The 25605-nt window shown below is 40.5% G+C and overlaps 1 protein-coding gene across 1 annotated transcript; it reads left to right on the top strand.

Moving 5' to 3' along the window:
* Positions 1-22231, top strand: MRPS31 (mitochondrial ribosomal protein S31). Its single transcript, XM_054182716.1, has 7 exons — positions 1-165; positions 3131-3421; positions 4126-4284; positions 9132-9278; positions 12228-12301; positions 16633-16776; positions 21878-22231. Exons 1-7 carry the CDS (start codon positions 47-49, stop codon positions 22087-22089), a joined length of 1146 nt encoding a protein of 381 aa, XP_054038691.1. The 5' UTR covers positions 1-46; the 3' UTR covers positions 22090-22231.
* Positions 22232-25605: the final 3374 nt, after the last annotated feature.

Here is a 25605-nt window from a genome sequence, read left to right as displayed (position 1 = left end):
ACGGGGGGCGGGCCGCTGCCGGTCGGGTCGCCGGGCCGCGGGCACCATGTGGAACCGCGTCCGGGGCTGGAGTGCCGCGGTCGGCGGTTCCTGTCGCCTCGCCGCCCGGCTCCTCGCCGGGCCAGCGAGCGGCCGGGAGGCGGCGGGGGCAGCGCGGCCGCACAGGTACCGTCGCCTCCCGTAAATCCTTCACCTGGGCGAGCGGGCGCCCGCCGGCGGCGGCGGCGGCGTCGGGGGGGAGTGGGGGAGCTGTTTGCCGGGTCGCCACCCCCAGCCGCGGTTCTCTGAGGGGATGGGGTTTGCTGGGCTCCCCAGGAAAAGCCGCCACGGGTGGGGCTGGGCCCGTCCTCCCTGGGCGGGAGTTGCCGCGCCGCGGCCTGCGCCCCGCGGGCGGGTTGCCGCCGTTGTCCTTGGCGTTAAACGTGTTTTTAGCGACTTTCTCCCGGGACCGTGGCGCCTGCATCGGGCGACGGGGCGCGGGGCCTGCCCGGTGCGCGCTGGCTGCCGCCCTGCCCCGAGGCTGCCTCTCTTCCCGGGTGCCGCGGGGCTGGAGCCCGCTGGGGCGGCGAGCAGGCCGGGCCCAGGTCCGTCTGTCCGGCATTGACAGCGGTGGGCAGGACTCGTCGGGAGGGGGAAGTCAAATAGAGGGGAATGGTTCGGGCTGTGTTTCATTTTGCTTTCCTTGCTAGCCTGCGCATCAGCGCTACGGGCTCGGGGAAGAGTGGCTGGAGAGCTGCCCGGCGGAAAAGGACCTGGGGGTGTTTCTCGACTGCTGTCTGAATGTGAGCCAGCAGTGTGCCCAGGTGGCCAAGAAGGCCAACAGGAATAGTGTAATAGTGTGCTCAGCAAGACTAAGGAAATGATTGTTCCCCTGTACTCAGCACTGGTGAGGCTGCATCTTGAGTACTGTGTCCAGTTTTGGGCCTCTCACCACAAAGAAGACACTGAGGTGCTGGAGCGGGCCCAGAGAAGGGCAACGAAGCTGGTGAGGGGTCTGGAGAACAAGTCTTATGAGGAGCATCTGAGGGAGCTAGGGGTGTTTAGCCTGGAGAAAAGGAGGGTGAGGGGAGACCTTATCGTTCTCTACAGCTACCTGAAAGGGGGTTGTGGTGAGGTGGGGGTCGGTCTCTTCTCCCAAATAACAGGCGATAGGACAAGAGGAAATGGCCTCAGGTTGCCCCAGAGGAAGTTTAGATTGGATATTAGGAAAAACTTTTATACGGAAGGGGTTGTCAAGCATTGGAACAGGCTGCCCAGGGAAGTAAGTGGTGGAATCACATCCCTGGAGGTATTTAAAAGACAGGTAGACATGGTGCATAGGGATATGGTTTAGCGACAGATTTTGTCAGAGTTACGTTGATGGCTGGACTAGATGATCTGAAAGGTCCCTTCCAACCCAGGTGATTCTATGATTCTGTCTTTGAGTGCTGTGAACAGCACTCCTGTGTGAGCCCAACAGAATTTTTGTACCAGCAGAGCTGTGCTGCCTGTTGTCAGGGGTACATGCCCAAAGCACTGTCCAAAAGTAGTATTTGGAAGTTCATTTTTGCTTTTATTAAAATACTTTTTTATGAATGAAAAATCAGTTGTGCCTGTATTTTTTTATTTTTTATTTCAAAGCTCCTTGATCTTTTTGAACAAGCTCCGATACTGTGCTAGCCTAATGTGTAAAGCGGGTTGGTTTCTTTTGTAGCAGTGTTTGCTTTCTAAGGCTGGGTGGGGTTTGTCTGACCAGAAGACAAACCCAATGGCAGGTGAAATACTATAATGCAAACTGCAATGTACTACTGACTTTAAATGTTTAAGGCTTGCAGTCTTGGTGTGTTTTTTTCTGACACTGTAAGCAGAGATTTCTGAATGGATAAATACTTTTCAGGAGCATGCAGCCTGAATTAACGAAAAACATGTATCTGAAAGAGATCTGTGGAGAACAGCTGAATGTAAAACAGCAGGACTCCTACTGTCTTCTCAATAATGTGGTTCTGAAGCTTTCGTTAAATTTGCCTGTTGCTTCTCAACATCGAAATTTAGGGTTTAATGCTGACAATTTAATGCCAACAATTTATTAAGTGCAGACTGACTAAAGTAATAATGTGGTGCCTGTTGATAGAAGCAGATTTTTCTTTTTTAGCCAGAGAGAGGTGTGTATGAGGGTGGAAGGTATGGCAAAATTCTTTCAGATTTGTTGAAGTGTTTTAAGGTCTGTTGAAGTGTTCTATTTTGAATCAAAATAAATACTTGATCGCAAGGGTTTTTTTTTATTTTAATAACTTGAAAGTGATTTTTAAACGAAGAAGTACTTTTGAATTTAAAGATTATAACATTTCATTTTGGAATGTTAAAGAGAACAGATCTTTGAATTTCATGATAGTTTTCCCAGAGAATACAGTTGTATCTGTGTTGCAGCAATATCCTGAGCAGCTCCCTGCTGTCCCTGGCTTCACATCCTTACCTGCACTGTGCCAATTTTAACTTCTTTGCAGTGATGTGGTAAACTAGGTAGAGGAGCTGTTCCAGAGGGAAAAATAACCAAAATGACTGTTTTTGTTTCTTACTGAGTTATCTTGCAGCAGGATCCATTTCCCCATATGGGTGCACAAATGCTTGGCTGCTATATTGCAGGGCATAGCGTAAGGAAATGTGATCTGTAGTAGTGCCACATGTGTGAAACAATGTGAAGCTAAATGTGTGTGCACAGTCTTTTTTCAGCTGTGATCTCTTTGTTCCCTCATTTTAAGAGCATTACTGAGTTTTCTATAGCACTAATGAATTTGATTATCAGGTGCCAGTGGGTTCGAACGCCCAGTCTGCTACCTAATGCAGGGATACTTTAAAAGTTTGAAGTTCATAAATTAAGCACAGTTTATTTGTGGAGGTAATAAAGTTGTTTACGTGATTTTTGGGAGGAGGAAACCATAAATAACCAAGAGTTTTAAATAGTGCCCTAGTCTGTCTCAAAAGTCGAAAGGTGCTTGATGTGTACTTAACGTACTCAGTTTGTACTCAACTAGGCCTAGACAATTGTAATTAAATTTTTTTTGATAGGCTTAAAAAATTCAGCCTTGGACCCTATTTGTAACTTCTGTTGTTTTGTTTTTTAAAAAAAAAACCAAACTTTTTGTATCATCAGCAAAATACAGAAACTCTTCAGCACAAGCAGCGTGCTGTCTACTGAGAAAGATGAATCTACCGCTTCCAAAGACAGCACCACTGAAGTGTCATCAAAGAGTCAGGAGAGCGCAGCAGAAACACCAAAGCAGAAGTTGTTAGACATTATTGGTAATATGAAAGTAGAAGTGACCTACAGGAAGAAACTCCAACAGCTAAAAGCACGTGAGATCAAAAAGCAAGCCACAAACAAGCTGGAAGGCCCAGCCAGTGAAGGTACTGTGCTTCAGAAAGCTACAGAAGACATCCAGCGGTAAAGTATAACAAACATTTTTTTATCCCCTTTTCTCCTTTTTTCAGATTTGTTTTTTTCATTATCTAGGAAAAAATAAAGCATGAAATGCCATTTCCAAGTATGGAAAAGGAGCCTTGCAAGGGAATGTAGTGTAGATGTAGATTGCAGTAAGTCACGGGAGAATCTGGACAAAAGCTGTTGTATGCTTTCTACGGGATGCTGCCTTTTTCTGCACTGGGACTCTTGAGAGGTGGCACTAGCATCTGCCTGTGGAAAGTTACTTTAATGGGAGAGGGGAAGTAATATGCGGGTAAAATACAATAAAACTGAGGAAAAAGGGGGGAAAAAATGATTAGGAATGGCATCATGATTGTCAAGTCTTGCTGGTGGCTGCCCTCCACAATGTGTTACATCATGTTTATATCCCTGCAGGTCTACGTTGCCTGTAGTCTTCAGAGCTTCACGTCCAAGGGGCTGTGCAGTGGTGTAGGGCTGCAGTTTCCCCGAGTTTGAGAAAAAGGGCTTGACAGTGGCATTTGGCAGTTGATGACTATGCAACATAGGGCAAACCTGGCTGTCCCTCTGGCCACCCCCAATTGGGATAATGTGTAACTGTAACTTCTGAGTTATTAAGACATAAAATGACAGTACAGAAATGACAATTTAAATATACTAAGCCTTTTTTGTTTTTTTTATTTCCATATCTGTTGCGTCTCTTACAGAGGCAAACCTTTAAATCCAGAACTGGTGGAGGCTGTTTCTGCAGTTGCGTCTTCCCTACCACACAACAAGAAACAGACAGAATCAGAACTGCTTGCACAACTAAGACGACATGAAGAAACCACAGAAAAACAGAAGAAGGGTGGAACTATTAACATACGGTCTGTATATTGAATTTTATTCTCAATAATTTTCGAAATTCTGATTTTGCAATGTCATCTTGAAGGTGGATGGGTTCTGTGTTGGAAAGATGGCCGTAAAAGACACATTTGGACAGGTTATCCTCGGAATTAATGAATAATGGGAACGTCATTGGTCTGGTTATAACAGACTCCCTAAATTTTGCCATCCTCGTTCTAAAATGGTTTTGCAGAAATGGAATTGTTTTCCTGCCTAGGATCATTACTTTCTTGGACAGGCTAGCAAAATAACAGATTTTTTTTTTTTTTTTTTTTTTTTTTAAGCTTCCGAAATTCTCACACAATGGATGGGTTTGTAGAAGTTTCAGACGTTCTGTCTGGACTGGTGGATTTTCATGACAGCTCTGCATAGCTGAACTAGAGCAGCTCTATTTATAACCCCACCCTTCCTTTCAAAACTTTCCAGTCAACCCAAGAAACTCATCTCTTGGCTTAACTCCGTTTCCAGTGTGGCTTTCAAACAGATGAGAAACATTTGTTTGGAAACGGAAACAGTTGTGCATACTGCTCTTTTGGACGATGGTTAAAGACAGTTTTCTCGTTTTCTTTTTTTAAGCTAGTATTCAGATACCTACTCAGAAAATAAGGCATTAAATCCAGGTGAAATGCTGAACTAAACAGAAAATTGGATCTTCAGCAAAATAGGAATGTGGAATCTTTATTTATAGCTGTTTGTGTTGTGAACTGCAAGGTGCTTGTCTTAATTTATTCTGTGAAAATGAATTTGTCCCAAACTAGGATTTAAGTTTGGCCCATTTTTGTATTATTATTTGTAGGTTGCTCTAGGGATCAGTAAAGTATTTGCTTTGTATGTTTATCAGTGAGCTGCAAACAGTAGTCAACAAACTAGGGATGTTTGTGGCTGATGTCTGCCTTTATGTGAGTGAAAACTAAGGAAGGATGTTACAGATGCTTGCAAATAAATCGTGTTAGATGGTTGGAAATAGATTGGGAAGCGTAATGCTCAGTGAGTGACTTTGTTAAGCAAAATGCATGTTCTTCAGAGGTTGTGAAGGGAAAAGGGAGAAACTGTGCAAGTTTCCCTTTTAGCCTGTATTTATGATTCTTTCTACCAAAAGCTCTAATGGTGGTTGTGGAGAGCAGAATGAAATTCTCTCCAAACATGTGAAGTCTGTGCTATTTGAGGAGGAAGTGTGGTTTTAGGTAGTACGCGCAAACATCTCCAAAGGCTGTGTGTGTGCTCCGTTTTCATAATGTCTTCTCGGCCTGAATATAGGAGATGTCAAGAACTTGACAGAACCTTATCTCTCCATGGGCTTTTGGAGCCAAAATGAGTAGCCTTCAGGGTCAGACATCTGTTTGTTTTATGTAAAATTGATGTTTTTCTGCGTTTTCTGGGTGGGTTTTTTTGTGTGCAGTATTACCAAAAAACCTAAGAGACACTTCTTAATATAGGGGGAATAAATAAGGAATATATTACCTAAAGAAATATTCATTCAACTATTAATTTCTAGTGAGGTTGTTCCATCTCTGTCACTGGGGTTTTTAGAAGAGCAGAGTACACAAACATCTTAATAATAGCATTGCTTGTGGGTGGCCAACTTAAATGTAATTAGGACCTACTTCAATTTCTGATAAGATGTTGGAGGACTGTACTGACACTGACTGAGCTAATACATGCAGTGGCTAACCTCGCGTGCTCCTGTACGTGTTCCTTAAGGTATAAGAAACAAGGGCTATTCCTTAAGGTATAAGGAGCAAGGGCTGTTCAGTAAGGTATAAGGAACGTGGCAACAAGGGCTTGCTGTCCTTACAACCCATTGCACGTTCCCTGAAGAACCTACACAGATTTGGCTCTGTGGAAGAAAGAAGGCATCTAAGGAAGTTGTAGTCTAAGCAAAAAGGCTTTTTTCTATTGAGAGGTTAAATTCTTCAGAAATTAAAAAAAACTGAAGTCCCTGCAACTGTATAGCACTGCTGTATAGTTGATCGATTGGTTAAGATGTGCTATTACAATGGCTTATAACATGCTTGTGTGCGAATCATTATGGTTAGAAAAATGCATTTTCCTCAACCAAAACCAGCCGTTTTGGTTGGCTAGGAATGTCATGGCTGGCTTGCTCTGTTTTGAGTTGGCAAGTTCTACTTCCTGAGGCAGCTTTGTGAACTATCTTGCTTCTACCTGGGAATATATGTTTGGTTTTTTTTTTAATTAGGTGCTGAAAAGTTCCATTTTCTTCCTTAATAGCTAGGTGACAGTTTGAAACTCTATCAATGGATGAGTTTTCTAGAAAGACCAGCAATCCCTGCTGATGTTGATGACTGAAAACTTGGTTAATAGTAACCTTTCACAGTTAGACTTTGAGGTGAATGTGGTACTTTTGGCTTTCTGATCAGTGTTAAAACTGTTGATTTTTAAAAGTCCAGCAGAAGGCACTAAAATGCTTTTTAATATATTAGAAAGCAATTACATGATTATTTTGTGTTGATTTGTGTTTGACAACAAGAGAATACAGGCAACTTAACTTTCTATTTTTTTCCATAAAGGTTTTCCATTCAATATACTGACACATTTTAAAAGACAGTATACACACCTCCATTATTTAAAACTATTTAAAAATGAGATACCTGCACAAGCAGCAAAGCCATATAATGCTCAACTGCAAAATATCAGATGCTGCTATCGAGATTTATGAAGGTGTGAAATAAATTGTATGTTGTCTGGATCTCTTGTTCCCAGGATTGTGGCATGGCCTCCAGAGGTCTCTGTTGTATGCAGTTGTCTCATCGCCGTGTTTTGTAGACAGCGTGAGGACAGCGTGTTCACTAGGAGGGGAAAATATTAACAATACAGGAATTTAGTTTTCTCAGCGTGGGATGAAGTTTCACTCAGTGGAAATTACAACAGCACTATACCAAAATAAAATCTGCAGTATTACAAGTTGAAATTTCAGCTCCTGTTTTGGGTGAAGGAGTAGTAAAGTAGTTCAGAGCTTAGACTAAAGTATATCCAAAGCTCCTTGGGTCTCTGTTTTTAATGTTAACCATTATTGATTGGTGATGAGGAAGGAGAGAGAATCTGTTCTTGTTACAAAAGCTGTACCTCTTCCCATCTCTGGAAAGCAGAAGTATCTAGGAGTTTATTTTTTTAGCCCCATGTTGTGACATGGGGTAATATGTCATATCTAACCACTGCAGGTACACTGGGGTTGGAGTATGAAGTTATAAGCTGATGTTTTTAATTACAAAAGACACTAAAAACATCTTTGTAGTTTTATTTTTAGTTAATACAGGGGCACTTTTAATGATGGAGTGATGAACATTGCTGCCAGAAATGTTCATATACCAACGATGGGGTGACATTAGGACTTTTCAGTGAGAATGATACCATTGACTGCATGTCCTGATAACTTGGTAGCATAGTTTGTCCAGACCTGCTGTGCAAAACCACAAATAAATCAGTGTCGGCTCTAAGAAGAGCTTCTCCGAGGAAGCCTGATCCCCCTGTAGCACAGGAACACTCCAGCCTTGTAGGCTGCAGCCAAGCCAAGCAGTTGGGCTGGGCCACGTGTGACCTTAGGAATTATGTCCCCTTGACACTCAGAAGTGTGTCAAGCCTCCCAACACCAGCTCAGTAATGCCAGTAGGCACTTCATAGAGTAATTTCTAGTGTGAGATACGCAACTAATCTGAGGTTGTTTTTTCTTTAAAATGAAATGAGTTAAAACTTTTCGGATGCCTTTCTTTCAGAGTAGGTACTAGAAGCGCTATGCTAGTCTTGTTCTGACATCCAAAACCACATCTAAGACCGAAGAGGAATCCTACTGTTGCTGTGGCAATTAGCTTTTACAATTTTCCAGAAGTATTTCTTCCTTGTGAATAAAGTCTCTTGACTTAAGCTACTAAAAACATAGTTTGAACTTCATTCAGATTTTCATAAAATGGCTATGCAGTGTTTTTGACTCGGCCTATTTTGTTTTTTGAGACTGTACTTATGTTTTAAAATGTGAGCGTTGCAAACTTGTATGACTGTGTGTTACTGGCGGCAGTTGGGTGGAGAGGGTGGCTGTGAGGAACGGTTACCAGCTTGGTCTTTACCGACCATCAGACTTACCAGTTAAGGGGACTAATGGGCAGAGGCAGCAAGGTGGTGTGTTTTGCCCTTTGCATGCAGAATGAGCTGCAAATCGCGTCAGAAGAAGTCAGAGCATTTGTTCTTCACGTATGATTTTTGACTACAGAATTATGAAGAAAGATGTCGTCTGTTAATGCCGTAATATGATTACACAACGCAACAGATTGCAGTGGATCAGGAAAGGTGACCTACTTATTAGGGTGGCATGATTGACCCATGTCAGCTGATGTGTGAGGGCGAGCTTCCTTTTGGTCCGCAGCAGCACAGCTCTGTCCCTGGGCAGTGTTGGCTCCTGTCCAAAAACCTGGTGATTTTTACCTACCTATTTCAGCGTATTCTTTGTATCCAGACAAATTCCTCATTTACTTAAACAGAACACCTCTAACGCACTCTGTGAATATTGGCATGCAGATATGTGAAATTTTTCTTTTAGTTGGAAACTAAATAATTTCAAAGAAAGCATTCACTGGAGATTTAGTAGGCTGAAATAGCACTTTTCATTTAATCTATACAGAATGTAACAGCTGAGATGGTTTAAAAAGTAAGACTTGAATGATAACTTAAAAATGCATGTATTTTGTGAGGAATGTGTAATTCTATTTTATAGAGGCTTATGAAAACAATTGAGAGTAGAGTTTCTGGTTGATACATGTGACAAATTTCCATGCTTTGTTGATCTGTTGAGTTCTTACATTCATGTTTTTAATTTCAGCAACGTTATTTCAGAAATGTCAGTTAAAAGGCAGTCCCCAGCTGAGAGAGGTGTGAGGATATCCAGTCGCATTTCCTTGGAGTTGGATGAGGATGGTCGAAGAATCAAGCCTGGAAGATTGTCATCCCAGTCGTTTGATTCCAGAAGGTATTTTTGTTGTGTTCCCTTCCAATAGAAGGAGCATGCAGAAAATTAACAATGGATAATATTTTAGATTTAGTTCTACATATTCATGTCACCACAGTACTTCAGAGCTTAAACAAATTACTTAAGTATTTTTGAAAAAAAGTGCTGTTAGTGTTGAAATAAACTTCTGTGAGAACACATCAGTTAATGTTAACCAGCTAATCAAATAATGTGCACTTTTTAATATCAAATTTTAGATAATTAAAAATATTTGGTGCTGCAATGTAATTGTGTTTGTTTTAACTAGTTTAAATTATTCTCACTTATGCATAGTATGATTTTATATCACTTTTTGGGAAATGGAGGCTTTGGAGGCTTGGTTTTATCTAATGGAAAACTTTGATAAATGTTCTATGTTAAAGGATTTTTTTATTTTTTAGTATCTTGTTGCAATTGGTAAGTCATTCTGTAATTAATATCTCTATTGTCTGTGACATTAGAATGGTTTATGAAATTAACTTTATCATTTATATGATGATTTCACAGTCCTCCTTAAATTTATCTCGCTGCTGTTTATGTGGCCAGTCTATTCCTTAATGAAGTAAAGAATGCTCTTAAATTTCCATTTATTTATTTTTTTAACTCCCATAAGCTATGCTTTCTTGCCTGTTGTCTTTTGATTTTCCCATGGCAGCTCATCATCGCATTCCTTTTCAGTATATCCTTTCTCTAGCAGTTCCGTTTTTAGTAAGATTAACTTTTCTAATCATTAATTTAATTTGCAAATGAATCCCCTTTTCTTGGGGTTAGGGTCTGGAACTTGAGGGAGTTGTTTGTGATTAGATAGATAACGCTCAAGGCAGAATTTGGATAACTAAGAAAAAAAAAAAGGCATAAATTTATGGGTAAGTAGTTGTACAATATTCTGCCCTCTTTGGCAGAGACATCTATTTCAGTATATCATAAACAGAGAGTTGTGACTTTCCATAAGGAACAAATTGTAACACATGCATTGAGCCATGTGGATCACCCAGAAACCTCAAGGATGTGGCTATAGCCAGTCATTAGAAGAACTTTGCTTGCTTGCTGAAATGTCACTGAGTGACTTCCTTGTTCTTGAACTACCAAACTGTTAAGGTGTCTTAGGGAAGTATCTCTTGGGCCTCTTCAGTGTTATAAGGCCAGCAAGCAGTGTTTTCTTTTCCTGATGCAAAGCTCATAGAAAGTGCGAGAGGGGCTTCTTGTAATGGAAATTGAAGGGAAGAAGTGGAACAAGGTTCTAGACTAAGCCCTCCTGACATAGATATTTCTGTCCTGAGCTGCCAGTTTGAGGAGCAACGGAACTGACTTCATTGTCTGGGCTGAATAGCTCTATAGATATTTTTAATCTGGGGATAATTACCAGACAGAGTTGGTAGTCACATGAAAGTAATTTTGTTATTAGACTGTGATTCTTGCCTGACTATGAGAAATACTTTCTTTAAGGTGTTGGATTAAAAGTTTTTCAACGTTTGAAAGAATAGAAATAATACAATCTAGAAGTATAAACTGAAAACCTGAGCTTTTCATTTATTAACATACTGCTAAGGAAAGTGAATTTCACATATGTTTGAGAACATTTATTAAATTTATGATATCTGAGAAGCTGTCTCACCCTCTTTATGTGATGAAACTGTACTTGGTATATAACTTCAGGAATAGTACCTTAAAATAGTTTTTAAAATCCCTGTAATGAGCAAACTGTCTCCAGTTTCAGTCCTAAGTTTCCTCCTGCATCCCTGAAAATCTAACTGGTATTCTTATCTATTGATAATATGAAAATAATGGGTTAGGAAGAATATCTAAGTTTAAATAGAGTTAATAGATTTCAATGAGTGATGTTGCTTTATAGTAATTTGAACTAGTAATTTTCAAATAAATTTTCTTCCAAGTCAGGCTTGTATCTTCGGCCAACGTTACTGGGAGTTACACAAAGATAGGAAAATATAATCCTAAATCAACATTCTTTTAAGGCTGTGTAGTTAGATTGCTCTGTGCTGAAATAGATCCAGGGTAATTACATCAGTAAAATGTAATATGACAAGAGCAGGTTTGCAGAAGTAGCTGTGGCCATCAGAAATCTGCAGTAAATCCAGAGAGGAGAAATTTTAAGGTCGGGAAGGGCAAGTTTTCCAGGGTAACAGTGAATATGTAATAACATAAAGTAGGAATTATTAGAATTTCAGTGGAAACTTGGAAGATTGTGTGATTAAAAGAATCATTTGTTCACATGCTCAGTGTGTTCTACAGTAAAAGCATGGATTTTTATTTTTTTCCATTTATAAAAAAAATTTGATTACTTGTTGAACTCATGTATTTTTTTTCTTAGTATAGGCTTATGCTAAAGATAAATATGATTAAAAATAGATGGTCAGAGAGACCATCAAGGTGATGCTTTTTAAAATATATCATACAGATATACTTTGAGTGTTTGCCATGTGGCAGAGGAGGTGGCTGTGTAATCTTCCAAATAGGCTATTTATGATAAAGCAGGAATTGTTTGATTTAGCTGTGATTTTTCTTTTCCTGAATTGTGCAATATTTTTTACAGGGAGAAAAGCCCAAATCACCAGATTCACTTTTTAGTTGCAGCTTTGTAAATTTGCTTGAGTACTGTGGTTTCATATGGTTTAGCTTTGTTCGGGTTCCTAAATATTTCAGTAAAAAATGGCTGCAAATATAATGTTTGATTTATGCTCATTCTTTCACACAGAAATGTTTTGGGAAGCTCTGTTACAGATGAATAATAAAGTCATAAACACTTTCTGGTTAAAAGCCTGAGGATTTAGTGAGAGTCACTATCTCATTATTTTTTTTTTCCTCCAGAGATCTGTTAGTTCATGAGAATATTTTGTGCTTTTAAATTTGTTATCTGGCAATGTTGTGAAGTGTTGTGAAATACTAAATATCATTTTTCTTTTTTGTTTGTAGAAGTCTCAAAGTAGGAAGGAGGCTTAATATATTCACTAAGGCTTCTAAAGAAACAGAAAACGCACTGAAAACAGGTTAGTGGAAATTCAATAATGAAAAACTCAGTGAAGCCAAGTTCTGAATTTTTCGAATATCAAGAGATTCACTGTTGCGAAGGGGACTGATGACCTGTTAACTTCCTGCTTTCAGACCTATAAAACAATAAATACTTTAATGTATCTCTGTTTTTTAGTGAGCAAAACTTCCATGCAGTGTAATAGATTATTGTTTTCTGTACTAATCAGGACATTCTGTTACTGAACTTGAAGGATAAAACTGGCTTTTTGTCGCTAAGGCCGCTCTTCCTTCTGTGAGTGTAAACCAGCCTGGAGAATGGGTACATTTCCCCCAGTAGCTTATTTGATCAAGTTGCAAACTTGCTGCATTCATTTTATGGCAAAGAAACACAAGGCTGTGATCCCAGGGAAACAAGTGTGCTCTACAGGTGGCTAAGCATAAGTGGGGTTGGAAAAAAACCCAGGACCACGCGTTCAGTTGCTTTGTGGCCTTCTCTTTTTTAGTGTTGCATATGTAGCTTGAAAGATCCTCTAAGTGGCTGACAAACAATGCTTTTCTTTACCTACTGTAAAGCTCTTCATATACATTTAGAATCATAGAATGGTTTGGGTTGGAAAGGACCTTTAAAGGTCATCTAGTCCAACCCTCTGCAATGAGCAGGGACATCTTCAACTAGATCAGGTTGCTCAGAGCCCCATCCAACCTGACCTTGAAAGTTCTCAGGGATGGGGCATCTACCACCTCCTTGGGGAACATGTTCCAGTGTTTCACTACCCTCATTGTAAAAAATTTTGGCCTTATATCTGGTCTGAATCTACCCTGTTTTAGTTTAAAACCATCACCCCATGTCCTATTGCAACAGGCCCTACTAAAAAATTTGTCCCCGTCTTTCTTATAAGCCCCCTTTAAGTACTGAAAGGCCACCATAAGGTTTCCCCGGAGCCTTCTCTTCTTCAGGCTGAACATCCCCAACTCTCTCAGCCTGTCCTCACAGGAGAGGTGTTCAATCCCTCTCATCATTTTTGTGGCCCTCTTCTGCACTCACTCCAACAGGCCCATGTCTTTCCCGTGCTGAGGGCTCCAGAGCTAGACACAGTACTCCAGGTGGGGTCTCACCAGAATGGAGTAGAGGGGCAGAATCACCTCCCTTGACCTGCTCACTGCACTTCTTTTGATGCTGCCCAGGATACAGTGGGCTTTCTGGGCTACGTGCGCATGTTATCGTCTCATGTCCAGCTTTTCATCCACCAGTACCCCCAAGCCCTTCTCATCAGGGCTGCTCTCAATCTCTTCATCCCCTGGTCTGTATTGATACTGGGAATTGCCCTGACCCAGGTGCAGGACCTTGCACTTGGCCTTGTTGAACCTCATGAGGTTCACACATGCCCACTTCTCGAGCTTGCCCAGGTCCCTCTGGATGGCATCCCATCCCTCAATGTGTCAACCACACCACTCAGCTTTATGTCATCTGCAAATTTGCTGAGAGTGCACTCAATCCCACTATGTCATTGATGAAGATACTAAATGGTACTTGTTCCAATATGGACCCCTGAAGGACACCACTTGTCACTGATCTTCATCCAGACATTGAGCCGTTAACAGCTACTCTTTGGATGTGACCATCCAGCCAATTCCTTATCCATCAAATATACATGCCAAAACTCATGTAAGATAAAACCAAAAAACAGTGGCAGAACAGGTATGACCCACCTTCATAGTCACTGAATGACACAGCTCTGCAGGAACAGTCTTAATGCTACGTAACGGGGATAGCCTTCACGCACGAAGACTTAGCTCTACTACAGACTGGGTTTTGGCTAAGAGCATGTGAATATGGGCAAGTCATGTAAAGAACTCCCTCACTTTTCTTTCTGAACAGTGAAGCTATGCATTGTTAGCGCTGATCTTCAATATGCTCATTTGCCTGACCTATTCTGAGGCCCTTTGGGAAAAAAAAACTTTATTCCAATGTAGTGACTTCAAACTATGTATAAACCCAGCAGCTGCAGAAGAAATACTATTTCTCTCTGATATCGTAGAAAATGATATGTATTTGTTTCTGCTTTCAGAGTAGGACTGTTAGTTTTTGCCAGATTCTAGCTGAGTAGTTTTCTGCTTTTTTTTTTAATGCTTGAAACAGCAGGGAGAAATTAATTTGTTTACTTAATTTCATTAGTAAAATGTCAGATAGTGCTCTTTGCATATTTCCAAGCAGCTGTGAGCTTTCTGAATGCAGCCACCTCTGTGGTGGACTGTTAAAGTTGCTTATTAGAATGGAATTCAATTTGTTGGTGTTTAAGATGGCTATTTTCCTTAAAACTGGTCCATTTTACATAAAAAATCATAATGAATGATGCAGCGTTTGTTTTTAGCTATCTTGACAAATGTGATGTTCAATTAACTGGCATTTGAGTTGAATCAAATTTACTCAGGTAAAATGGTGAGAATTTAACCTTTCCCTTTTGCATGAGCACAATGCAGACGCAGTGGCACGTAGTCGTCGCCCTGGATGAAAAATTGACACTTTTTTTTTTTAACAAAAAACTGGAACGTGCACAAATTGTGTAAGAGAGGACTTTATTGGATTTGTAATTAGCTATCAAGAAGTAAGCTTCTTTCAGCTTTTTATGTCGTGTTTCCTTGTTTGAGTCCAGGTAGCTTTGAGGAAATGTACAATATATTCTAAGCCAGGAAGCTTGTTACTTGGCTTACTGACTAAGCCTAATGACAAAAAAATATTTTTGCATTAATCTCAGGAAATACCAGTGTGATACTTGATACTTTGATTCATTTGCTTTCACTTTCTTGGCTTATACTAGTGGAGATAATGAGTTAAAATATTGTTTATATATGGCGGAAAAGCAAGTTCTGTGTTATATATTGAATATTTATTTTGAAAACCTGAATGTTAACTGGAAAGTAAATTGTCATCCTGAAAAAAATATTCATAACTATTAACATAAAATATCAGTAACTGGTAACATAAAATATCAGTAGTATTTTCTGTTTCGCAGAGGTGAAAATATAATGTTTATCACCTTTACTGCAGGCTTGAAAAAATGAGTTTCTACTCTCTTTTATTAGAAGATTTATTAATAATGCATTATTAGAAGGTATTCTAAGATGTGGACAATAATTTCATTCTGTTGTGGTTTCTCTTGTTGTCTTTTATCTGTATTTTATTCCTGCCTCCAGCCCTCAAATCAAAGTAGGCAGCTAGGGAATATAGTTCTGGAAATTTCCCTGCTTAGTAAGAAATCATTCAAAAAAGTATCTTCTGATTTAACACAAAAAATGAAAACAATTTCCAGTATGTAAAAAATACTGTTTGCCCTTTCATCTTATTTTTTCTTAAAGGAGAGGGGTGATTTTTTTTTTTTTTTTAAAATCCAATTGTGTTGTAAGACACTGAGCCAAAGATGAAATTATATCTTAGTTTTAAATACTTAAGACTTATGAGTAGTAAAAGAATTACTGATTGGCCATGGTCCCCCTCAAATGGACTGTAACATTTGAATTCACATCGAGATCTCTGTTCCGAGGAGCATCGGGTGAACTGATAACAGGGGGAGGCAAGAAAACAAAGGGGAGAGCGACTTAAGCCAGCTGATGAGGCGGCAGCCCAAGGCACTCCCAGCGGTTCCTCCCTGTCCTGTGGTAACAGCTTGTTCCCTTCTCTTCAGCAATGCGGTTCAGTCTGGGCTCCTGACCAGTTCTCCTGGGTGGAGGGGCAGGAACTCCTGCAGAGTAACTCTGCTGCCATACGAGTACGCTTTGATTAAAAAGAAAAAAAAAAAAAAATTACACGCATCAGGAAAGATGCATCCCTAAAGGGACTGTTTGGCTTTGGGAGAAGTATAGGAAATCAGGGTTTCTGAAGCCCAAGAGACAAAAACTGTGACAAGTAGGATTGCTGGAGAAGGAATTGCCATCATTTATAGATTGAGTTGTCTCCCTGAAGGAGAGTGTAGTTGTGAAGTACCTGAAAACTCCTGTACTAAGCAAGATTCCTTTAGCCGAGTGCACCAGTCAAGTTCAGAGTTTGTCGTACGTACAATTTGTGAAAGACAAAAAGGAAAAATTAAATTCCTGCTCTGTGTGAAAGGCTTAAAAATAAATTGTCCCCTAGGAGTTCAGAATACATTTTCAGCAGACATTTGAGAATTTAAAGGACTTTTGTTTCAACAGGGAGTTCTCATTTGAGAAAAGTGATGCTGGCATGTAAGGTAGAAAAACTTGCACAGCTGAAAGTATTAGTCTCTGTAAAGGTTAACGTTAAAGGACTTTGTTTTAGCTCATGAGAAGTCTTTGGCATGCTGACAGATCTTTACAAAATTTCTTTTTTTAGTATCTTCACCAACAATATGGGATCTGGAATTTGCGAAGGAGATTGCAGCAATAACTGCACAGCCTCCCCGAAACGGTTTTGAGGAGATGATCCAGTGGACAAAAGAAGGAATACTGTGGGAGTTCCCAATTGACAACGAAGCTGGTATGTGTGCCATTAGCTTTTATTATCTGTCTATATTTATATCTTTTTGAGAATTAGAGCATGTTATGACCTTTGACTGCTTTAACGCAGTGTTTCAGCTATGAGTCATACATTTGATAGAAAACAAATATAACTTTCCAACTGTCCCAAATCAGAGATGCTTCAGATGAACTCATTCTGGCACTCTTCAGGTGAAGTCCTGCAGGTGGTTTGGCTGATATGAAGACTGGCTGCTGCCAAAAAGGGGAGAACTCCCTCCCTCCCTCCGCCCTGACGTTTTCAACACCAAAATGCCATTCAAGTCTATTACATAATACTTTTTACTCTGCAGCTTCTTTAAAGAAGCTTCTAGCAGAGTATGGGGAACCTTAAAACTACCGTGTGTGTTCTATAACGCTGATTCTGTTGTTTGGTGTGGCTCTCAGACCAAGTCGCTAGCCGGATCCTAATCAGCTATCTGCTAGTTCTATGTCTGTGCCGTCTGAGTGTTAAAACAGTTGTTTGTTTGCTCCCCTTGTTCTATCTATTTCATAAGAATAAACAGTCACAATATTCACCCACTCTGGGCATCTATCTTAACTAGACATCTTAGTGCACGGTATTTACTTTTATTACCATTTAAAAAAAAAAAAAACCCAAAAAACAACTCTGTGAAGTTAAGCCAGCAGAGAGAGAGCGAATGTTAAGAGAAGAACAACTATACAAAGCAAGTGTACACATTGGGAAAGGGGACTTCACAACTTCAGGGAGAGCTTGGCTGTGGGTTTTCTTTTTTAAAAGACTTTAAAGACATCAAAAAGAACTTCTTTAGAATGATTCAGTCACTGAAAGCAAAACAGGTTAGTATCTGAAGCTGGGAGTCTTTGAAAATCTGTCCTATACTGAGTTTCAAATTGCATAATGTAGTTCATTGTTTCTTAATTTTTATTCTCATCCTATTTTGGCAGTTTCTTCACAGAATTTAATCACTGCTCCCCAAATTGATCTGTTCCATCATGTAGAAATCTGAGTATACTCTAGTCATGTTTTTGCAAGCATAAAACCACTGCGGCCAATGGTTTTCTGTTGTTGTAACGTGGCTGGAACCCTGCTGTCTGGGGCCGTAAGTGGACCAGGCGTCTTTGGCAGCCAATGGTTTTTCTGTTGCAGCAATGCGACCGGAACTGTGCTGTCTGGGATGGGGTGGCAAATGGACAAAGAATCTTTACATATACTTAAACAAGAATCTTTATTGATTTGTCTACAAAGACTAGTCATGTGGAAAATTCCAGCGGAGCGTTCCAAAATCTGTCACCTCTCAGGTTGAAATATCAAGTCAGTAAATTCCATCCTATTGAAACTGCCAGCCACAGGCTGTTAATCAGATTAGATACATCAAAGCACAGTTAAAAGCTTGAGAATCTTGCTCCAATTATCTTAACATACTGTAATTTCAATGGCTCTGCAAAAGAAAGATGCCCCTTCCCGCTGTTAATTTTGCAGTTTTGTAACAGTCGTCTCCCTCAATAGAAGGACACGACCTCAGCTGCTTCTGTATCAAGAAATGCATGATTTTTCTTTTATGCCACAAGCATGTGGCTTTAAAAACATAAATGTAATTAAATTTTCTATTGAGGAAGCACGTATACTCAACTTTTACCATTATGAAAGCCTTTAAAATTTTAAATTAAATATAAAAAAAGAACGAAGACCACTTATAACTGTTTTTCTTGGCTCCAGAGCATCTCCGGTGTTCTTGTTAGAGTGCTTTACCAAGGCACATTGCTGTGCTTTGAGGCATTAGGGTATCGTTATTATTTTTAAAACTTCTCTGGCCTTGGTGCAAACATACGCAGATGCAGCTAGACGTGGTGGCTTGCTGCATTGTCCAGTAGCAGTCTTGTCCCCCTGACCCTTCTGCCCTGTTGTCTCTTCCTGCCTGCATGTCCCTTCCCTTATGTGATGCAGTTTATGTCACTGTTAGGCAGAAAACTACCTTTTTTTTTCTCTCTGTCTCTCCACTGATTAATTTTTACCAGATTAACAAACCATTGGTGTAGCTTGTGTAACATCTTTCTCACTCCTCCTACTTTCTGCTTGTCTCTTCTGCTTCTAGTAGCTTTACATCTGCTCCATGACTTGCCATGGTGAAAAGTTGGGAAAAATGTTGATTTCTGCCACTTTTTAATATTATTTCTGTGTATCTATGCCTTGATGACTCCAGTCCTGAGAAGTGCAGTTCTTAAAAAGGACGGTGGAGAGTACTGGTGCTGCTTTGCAGCAAATACTTCTGGTGGACAGAGATTGTTACAGCAGAAGTGACAGGCTTAATGGAACTCTCGGAAAATTAATGCCTCAGTTGCCGCTTATGGCTTCTGTAGGCAAAAGTTCACCAAGTCCTGTTCTGCTGGGATGCTGTTCCCAGCAGAGATGCATTGGATCGGTTTGCCAAGAGCGGTGGCAAAAGTTAGACAACCATTACAGAGGGGGTCACTTTATTAATTCTGGGTCTATTCTAGGGACCTACAGTGAGGGCATGATTTATCTCATTCTAAAAATCCTAGAATCATCACATTTTTTGTGTTGGAAAGGGACCTTCAAAGATCATCTAGACTACCCCCCTGCCACGGCAGGGACATTTTTCACTACATCAGGATACTTAGACATTCAGCAACGTTCCCTGTAAGGATGGACATCTGCATTTGAGATGTCGTCTTTAAGGCAAGATTAGTCATGTCTTGGAAGGGTTAGGGTCTCTAGTAGGCTAGAGAAATTCCCCAGCCTTTCTGTTTTGTAGTACGCAGGGGATTGGAAATAGGATGTTGAGAGTGGGTGACTTCTTTCTTTGTTAAAGAAAAGCCTCTGCTTTAGACTCCCACCATGCATGTTCTTTCAAATTAGGTTTCTGAGGACAGTGGAGGAGAGGCTGAGGGACAGGCTTGTTCTTCCCGTGCAGCAGGGGTTACGGTTTGCTGGGGGTGGGGGGAATCACGCAAGCATATCTCATCTAATCAGTTCCCACCAGAGGTCTCAGCCTCTGATGCTTTGGGCAATTGTGGTCTCTTTTTGTGATGCACACTTTACTTTTTTGAGGACTGAAATATGTGGTCTAACTGAAATGTTTGGACTTAACACGTTATCCCCAAACCATATATCATGTCTTTGACAAATGGGAGATCAAAATACATGATGGAATATTTCCTTCTGACCTGCGTTAGAGATGAAAATTGGTGAAATATTAATTAGATATAATCTCTCCTGATACCCTGCGTCTGTCCCCAAAAGAAGAGCATCCAGAAGGCCAAATTTTACTGTCAGCATTATTCAGATTGTTTCAGTAGTGGGTTCATTGGTTTAGTCCTCTTGTATTTTTGTGACCAGCAAAAGTATGGAAATCTGGAAAGGATGTTATCTTGTGAAAGCATCCAGCAGCATCCAGGCACAGTGAGATTCCACCTTCCCTTAGTGGGGAAAGTCGGTGTGGGTAGTGTGGTAAAAGGATCATCTCTGTGCTTCTGTAAGTGAACACAGGTTTCCAAGCACGGCAGAAATATACCCTCTGAAGCTGACATGACTTTTTTTTTTTTTTTTTTTTCCTTTTAACATAAAGGAAAGAGAGCTTCTGAAGAAGGAAACATGCTTTCTTTTTCAAGGACAAGGGAGATAAATGTGGCATGTAGCTGGTATTGATACACTCACATATTTCTGGGAAGAATCTGGGGGAAAAATAAAGGTATTTCCCAGCTCCTTGAGATATTGCAGTACTTAAAGTTTAAAACAGGAAAGAAATAATGCGAACTTAACGAGTACAAGCTGTGAGACTTCTCCATCTCAGAGATGTGCATAATTTCTTCTCAAACTGTAGAAGCTGTAACACAGGAGGAAGCCTAGGACTGACATGGTTTAATTACTTGAATTTTAATACTCTTGACTTAATGTTGTGAAATAATATATCGTATCCTAGCTGGTATAGAAAAACACCTCTGTGGTGTAGACTTCCCATTTTTGATGTCTGGAAATGTTCACATGCAATATTTTTTTTTCTCTAATAACAGATTTTTACTTAAAGGTGCAAATGTCACTTACAAATCTATAGCAAATTGGGATCGAATAAAAATTGTCCTGTATCCCTAACGGAAGAAAAATCTTTCAACTGCAGATCCCAGTTTGCCTTGGTTTTTTATCTCAGAATTAGGAACTGCGAAAGCAGCCTTTTTTGTCTGTATGTGGGAATTTGTGTTCTGAGTCTGTCTTGTGTATGCTAGCATCATGGTATGAACAACAGCAAAGGAGATCCACAGGAGAGAGAACAAAAATCTACCGTAGGATCTGAGCTGTGCTTGATTAGAGATCTACAGTAATCCCTTGTCCTGTGTTCCTGTGGATGCTTTTGAATGCATCATCTTTTGCACTGGTTATGACTTAAAAGTAGCAGCTGGTGAGATACACAACATTTTTACATCAGCATAAACGTACAGATTCAGAAACTGTTAGAAAAACAATTTTCTGTGCCCACCTGATAGCAATAGGCTGTTAAAGCCATGACTTGGAATGAACATGAAACTGTGTGTTAGCTCTTCAGGATTAGATACTTCATGAGGTTGCCTCATTTGTTCAAGACGAGCTTGTATTGTTTAGTCCTCTGCAGAATTTAGGCAACCAGTGTTTTCTTAAAGAATTTATTCAGAAAGTGTCCCCAGTCTAAAAGGTGGTGCCCATGGTCATTCAAAATTTTCACATACTGAACAGCTTTTTAGCAAGAGGATTGATTTATTTTTTTGATTATTCCCCCTGCTCCCGCCCTGTCTTCAGCTTTCAGTAAGATTACCAGCCAGAAAGTTGATTTAAATATTAGATATTCATATAAATGAGAGCGCAAAATGGAAGTAATATGGTAGACAACAGGAGTATGATATATGCTGACATTTTTTTGTGTGGAGGGAGAAATTGCTGTCTTAAAATTCTGCAGTTTCTTCCACTTTTGTGTGGTTGACTTGACTGCAGAAGAATTAAAAGGCACATTAATTTTACTAATTTAAGATTATTTGCAAACTATATCCTTATTTACTAATTTGCTGTTATATTATGATAATAACTGTCATTTTTTTGTCCCTTCTGTTAGGGATGGAGGATGATGCTGAATTTCATGAACATATCTTTCTGGAGAAACACCTCAAAGACTTTCCCAAGCAAGGACCTATTCGCCACTTCATGGAACTAGTCATCTGTGGGCTTTCGAAAAACCCGTACCTCAGTGTTAAACAGAAGATTGAACATATTGAGTGGTTTCATAAGTATTTTGAGGAAAAGAAGGAATTTCTTCAAGAGATTTGAAACTGGGGAAAGTGCTTCACCTTGAAATGAAGAATCATTGCATCAAGATTGATGATTTCTTATCATGGAAATACTGTCAGTGCATAGTAATCGTGTGACCTGAAAGTTGTATTTTGAATAAAAAACTGAAAGGTCATATTTTCATGTGTCTATGTCCATGTATGTGTAGATATTTTTTGGCAACAAAAGAAGGAACCGGAAAGTACGGCTTTTGTAGAATGTCCATTTAAGATTTAGTTTATCAAAGTTGTTGTCTTTTAAATTTGAAATTAATCTTTTGACTATACAAAACTTAGATCTAATTCCACTTCCTACACCCTTTGCACTTGGTGTGTATCTTGACAGATCTGATCGTCTTTCCCAATCTGAAAACCTTGCAATGCTTCCTTTTTAAAAACTCCTGATACAGCTCTAATGTTGAAAAGCTGTTACTGAGATAGAACAGTTGATTTTGCTAATTCATTACATACACTGGTATTTGGATGGTATTAATCCTTCTTATCCTCCTTTCACTAATTATCTTTATTGGTTCATTTAAAATTTTTGGTAATGACTATGTCATTTGAATTGAATGCTTGTTAATTCATCTGCTCAATGAAAGGCTCTTGTATTCAGGAGATGTGTGCACAGCATAATACTGGTCAGTTTATATAAAGTAATACGAGAAGTCTCTCTCCTACCATCCGTGTACCCATTCTGAAGCTTTTGAACAACTTCCCAGCATTCTTTGTTGTTTAAAAATGTGTCTGGTTGTCAAGTAATCCATGAAGTTCTGTTTCACTAGAGCAGGCGGTTTTACGATTACCACAATGTTAGGAGCTGAGGCCTTATCTCCTGCATCTGCAGGGCTAGAAAGAGGACTTGACATTGCTGGCAAGGAGAGCTGTCACCTACCGATTGCCATCGCTTGGTGCCACTGCTGTTTTCTGTCTAGTCCTCGGATGTTGGTGAAGTGACTTCATATTTTCTAGATCATCCTTTATTCTAATGAAATGTGTATGGTTCTATGAATCTATTAAGCAATTGCAATATATTTTACTTCAGTTATCTCCTTTTACATTTTCATCCAGAGTTACTTGGTCATTCAGAATCCTGGATTACGTCTCGCTGCTTAACTTTCCAGAGCGTTTCCAGCCTCACATATTGTGTTCTTGTTCTCTCGCGTTCATTCCAACCACTTCAGCAGCTATTGGTCCTATAAATATGCCCCTGTCTTTTTCTCACGTTTCCTCGTAACTCAAGCAGGAAGGAGGAAGTTACGGAATGAAGGTAAAACTCTGGCTTCATATGCAAGCTGATTTTTAAATCGGAATTACAAGAAAGCAAATGTAAAAAAAGAGAGTTTGCCTTTTCCTGTGAGTTGGAATATTGTTGCTGTGTTCTGCTCGCCTGCAGGACGTGAGTTTGCCTGGCTGGCAAAGGGCAAGGCTCAGGCTGTGGAAGGGAAAAGCAGCTTTTTGACTTTGTAGCTGTAAGAACAACAAGCTTCAAATTCTGCAGGAATTCTCAGAGGCTTCCTGGCTTCGGAATGGAGAGAGTGAGGATTATATCAAAGTATCTCCATTTAGTACTAGGATAGTTTTAATTAAATTCAATTTAATTGAATTCAGGTCAATGCCCAGGTACGTTTTACTTTCAAAACCACCATTCTTCCTACATTTCTACCAAACTGTGGTGCAGAGGCTGCGCTCTGCTGCATTTCAAGCCTTTTCTAAAACAAGGTACAGTGACTTTGAGTTCACCGCGAGCTTTTAGAAATAGCTCCTCTGTGGATTTGCGTCTAACCTCTGTTTTGTTGTGAAAGACAGGACACTCGCAGCTCGGCTCTTACTGGAAGATGTTCGGGAGCATTAGCTGTGCGTGAAAGTCTTGAATTTCACAGCACCGGGAGCGACGTGAATGTTACCGTTTAAACAGATTCATTAGGAGGTCAGTACTTCGACAAGCTCTTAAGAGCTCTTGGTGCTTAGGATCTTTGGAAAGCTGTAGTAATTCCGACTTAGGTGCTTAAATATAGATTTGAGAGTTAATACCAGGCAACAGGATTTGAATAATCAGACCTTGCTGCACATACGTACCGATGCTTACTGGGACTGCACAAGGCACGTTCAGAGGGCCCAAGTGGCAGGGGGCTTCTGTGTGTGTGGTTTTTTTAGTGTGTACACTTCTTGGTAGTCCCAAAAGAGAAGGCTTGGGGGAATTTAAAGTATTGCTTACAGATCAGTCACTTAGAAACATAAAAATCAGCCCTTTTCTTTTGCAGCCCAAAGGATAAAAGCTGTTTGCCCTTGTTCAGAGCAGACCCAGCGCTGCAGCGAGTGATTCCCACGCTGGAGTCATTTGGGTTTTTCTTATGATGGTTGGTTTTCCCCTTCTTGTAACGGGTTGAGTGATACTACGTGTAACTCGATGGACTCAGCATTAGGATCTGCCCAAGGCAAAATAGTATTTGTAATGTTCTGTGGTCTTACATTTCCTTATTTATGCATGAAGCTGAGGTCTTGTTAATGCGCTGCTAATGCTATACCTCCATGACACCCACATTGGAAAGTTGTCTGGCTTTGGGGGGGCTGGGGCAGTTGATGCTGCCCTGAGGAGAGCAAGAAGATGGAGCAGACTAACCTGGAGCTGTAATTGCGGGGAAAATTGTCCATGTGCGGTTTTTAGGTGACAGTTTTTCCTCTGCGGTGGCTACAATGGGTATGTAGGAGGAGAACGTCTTGGAGATGGCTGAGCCGCTGCAAAGTTGCATGCAAAGGCATAGAGACTTTGTTGGTGACAGTGGTAGCTGTTGATAGCACTGAATGGTGGTCATGGCTTCCCCAGGTTGGCTGCTACACTGTGAAGGAAGTCTGAGCTCCTTTTCCTCACCTTTCCATCACACTTAGCTAGTCTCCATTTTCCACCCGTCTGGTGCTACCACAGCGGTTCCAGCGGGTCTCTGGCCATCTGGTAGGAGACAGAGGGACTGACACAGGTAGAAGATCTGGCAGAGGGCAGTGACTCCGTGTTGGCAGAGCGAGGGAAGAAAGATGGGGAATGAAAGGGGCCCAGATGGTTTGTAAAAGTGTAATGGACAAGTTCAAGGCATAACATTTATTACCTGCCTCTCTCTGTCCCTGTAACTTCTTTATTTCTGCTTCCCAAGGGCTAATCTTGCCCTGCCCTGCCGATGGTTGAACTGATTGTCGAAGTTAAGTTAAATCAAAGCACTTGCTCACAATCTGGTTTGAGCCTAGCTCTGTGTCTCCCCCCGCCCAACTGGACAAGTCAGAAAATGGGCTGGAAAAACCTAAACTTCTCAGGGATGGTCCCTTCCCCAAAGGGAAGGGTAGGAATGAGTAGGGTGAAAACCTCATGAAGGGCTGAGTAGTTTATTGTGTTCACGCAGGGAGTCCCCGTGAGGTGTAAATGACAGCCCCTTGGGTTGTACGCCAGCACAAACCTTGTCTTGGTGGCTCTTGATGGCACCCTCGGTTTTTCTGAAACCTATTTGATATGAATGGTTTGCTAGAA

Source organism: Rissa tridactyla, chromosome 1 (genome assembly GCF_028500815.1).
Source record: "Rissa tridactyla isolate bRisTri1 chromosome 1, bRisTri1.patW.cur.20221130, whole genome shotgun sequence".
NCBI classification, from domain to species: domain Eukaryota; kingdom Metazoa; phylum Chordata; class Aves; order Charadriiformes; family Laridae; genus Rissa; species Rissa tridactyla.
The sequence above is the reverse complement of the archived record's forward strand: the minus strand, read 5'-3'. Positions and strand labels throughout refer to the sequence as shown.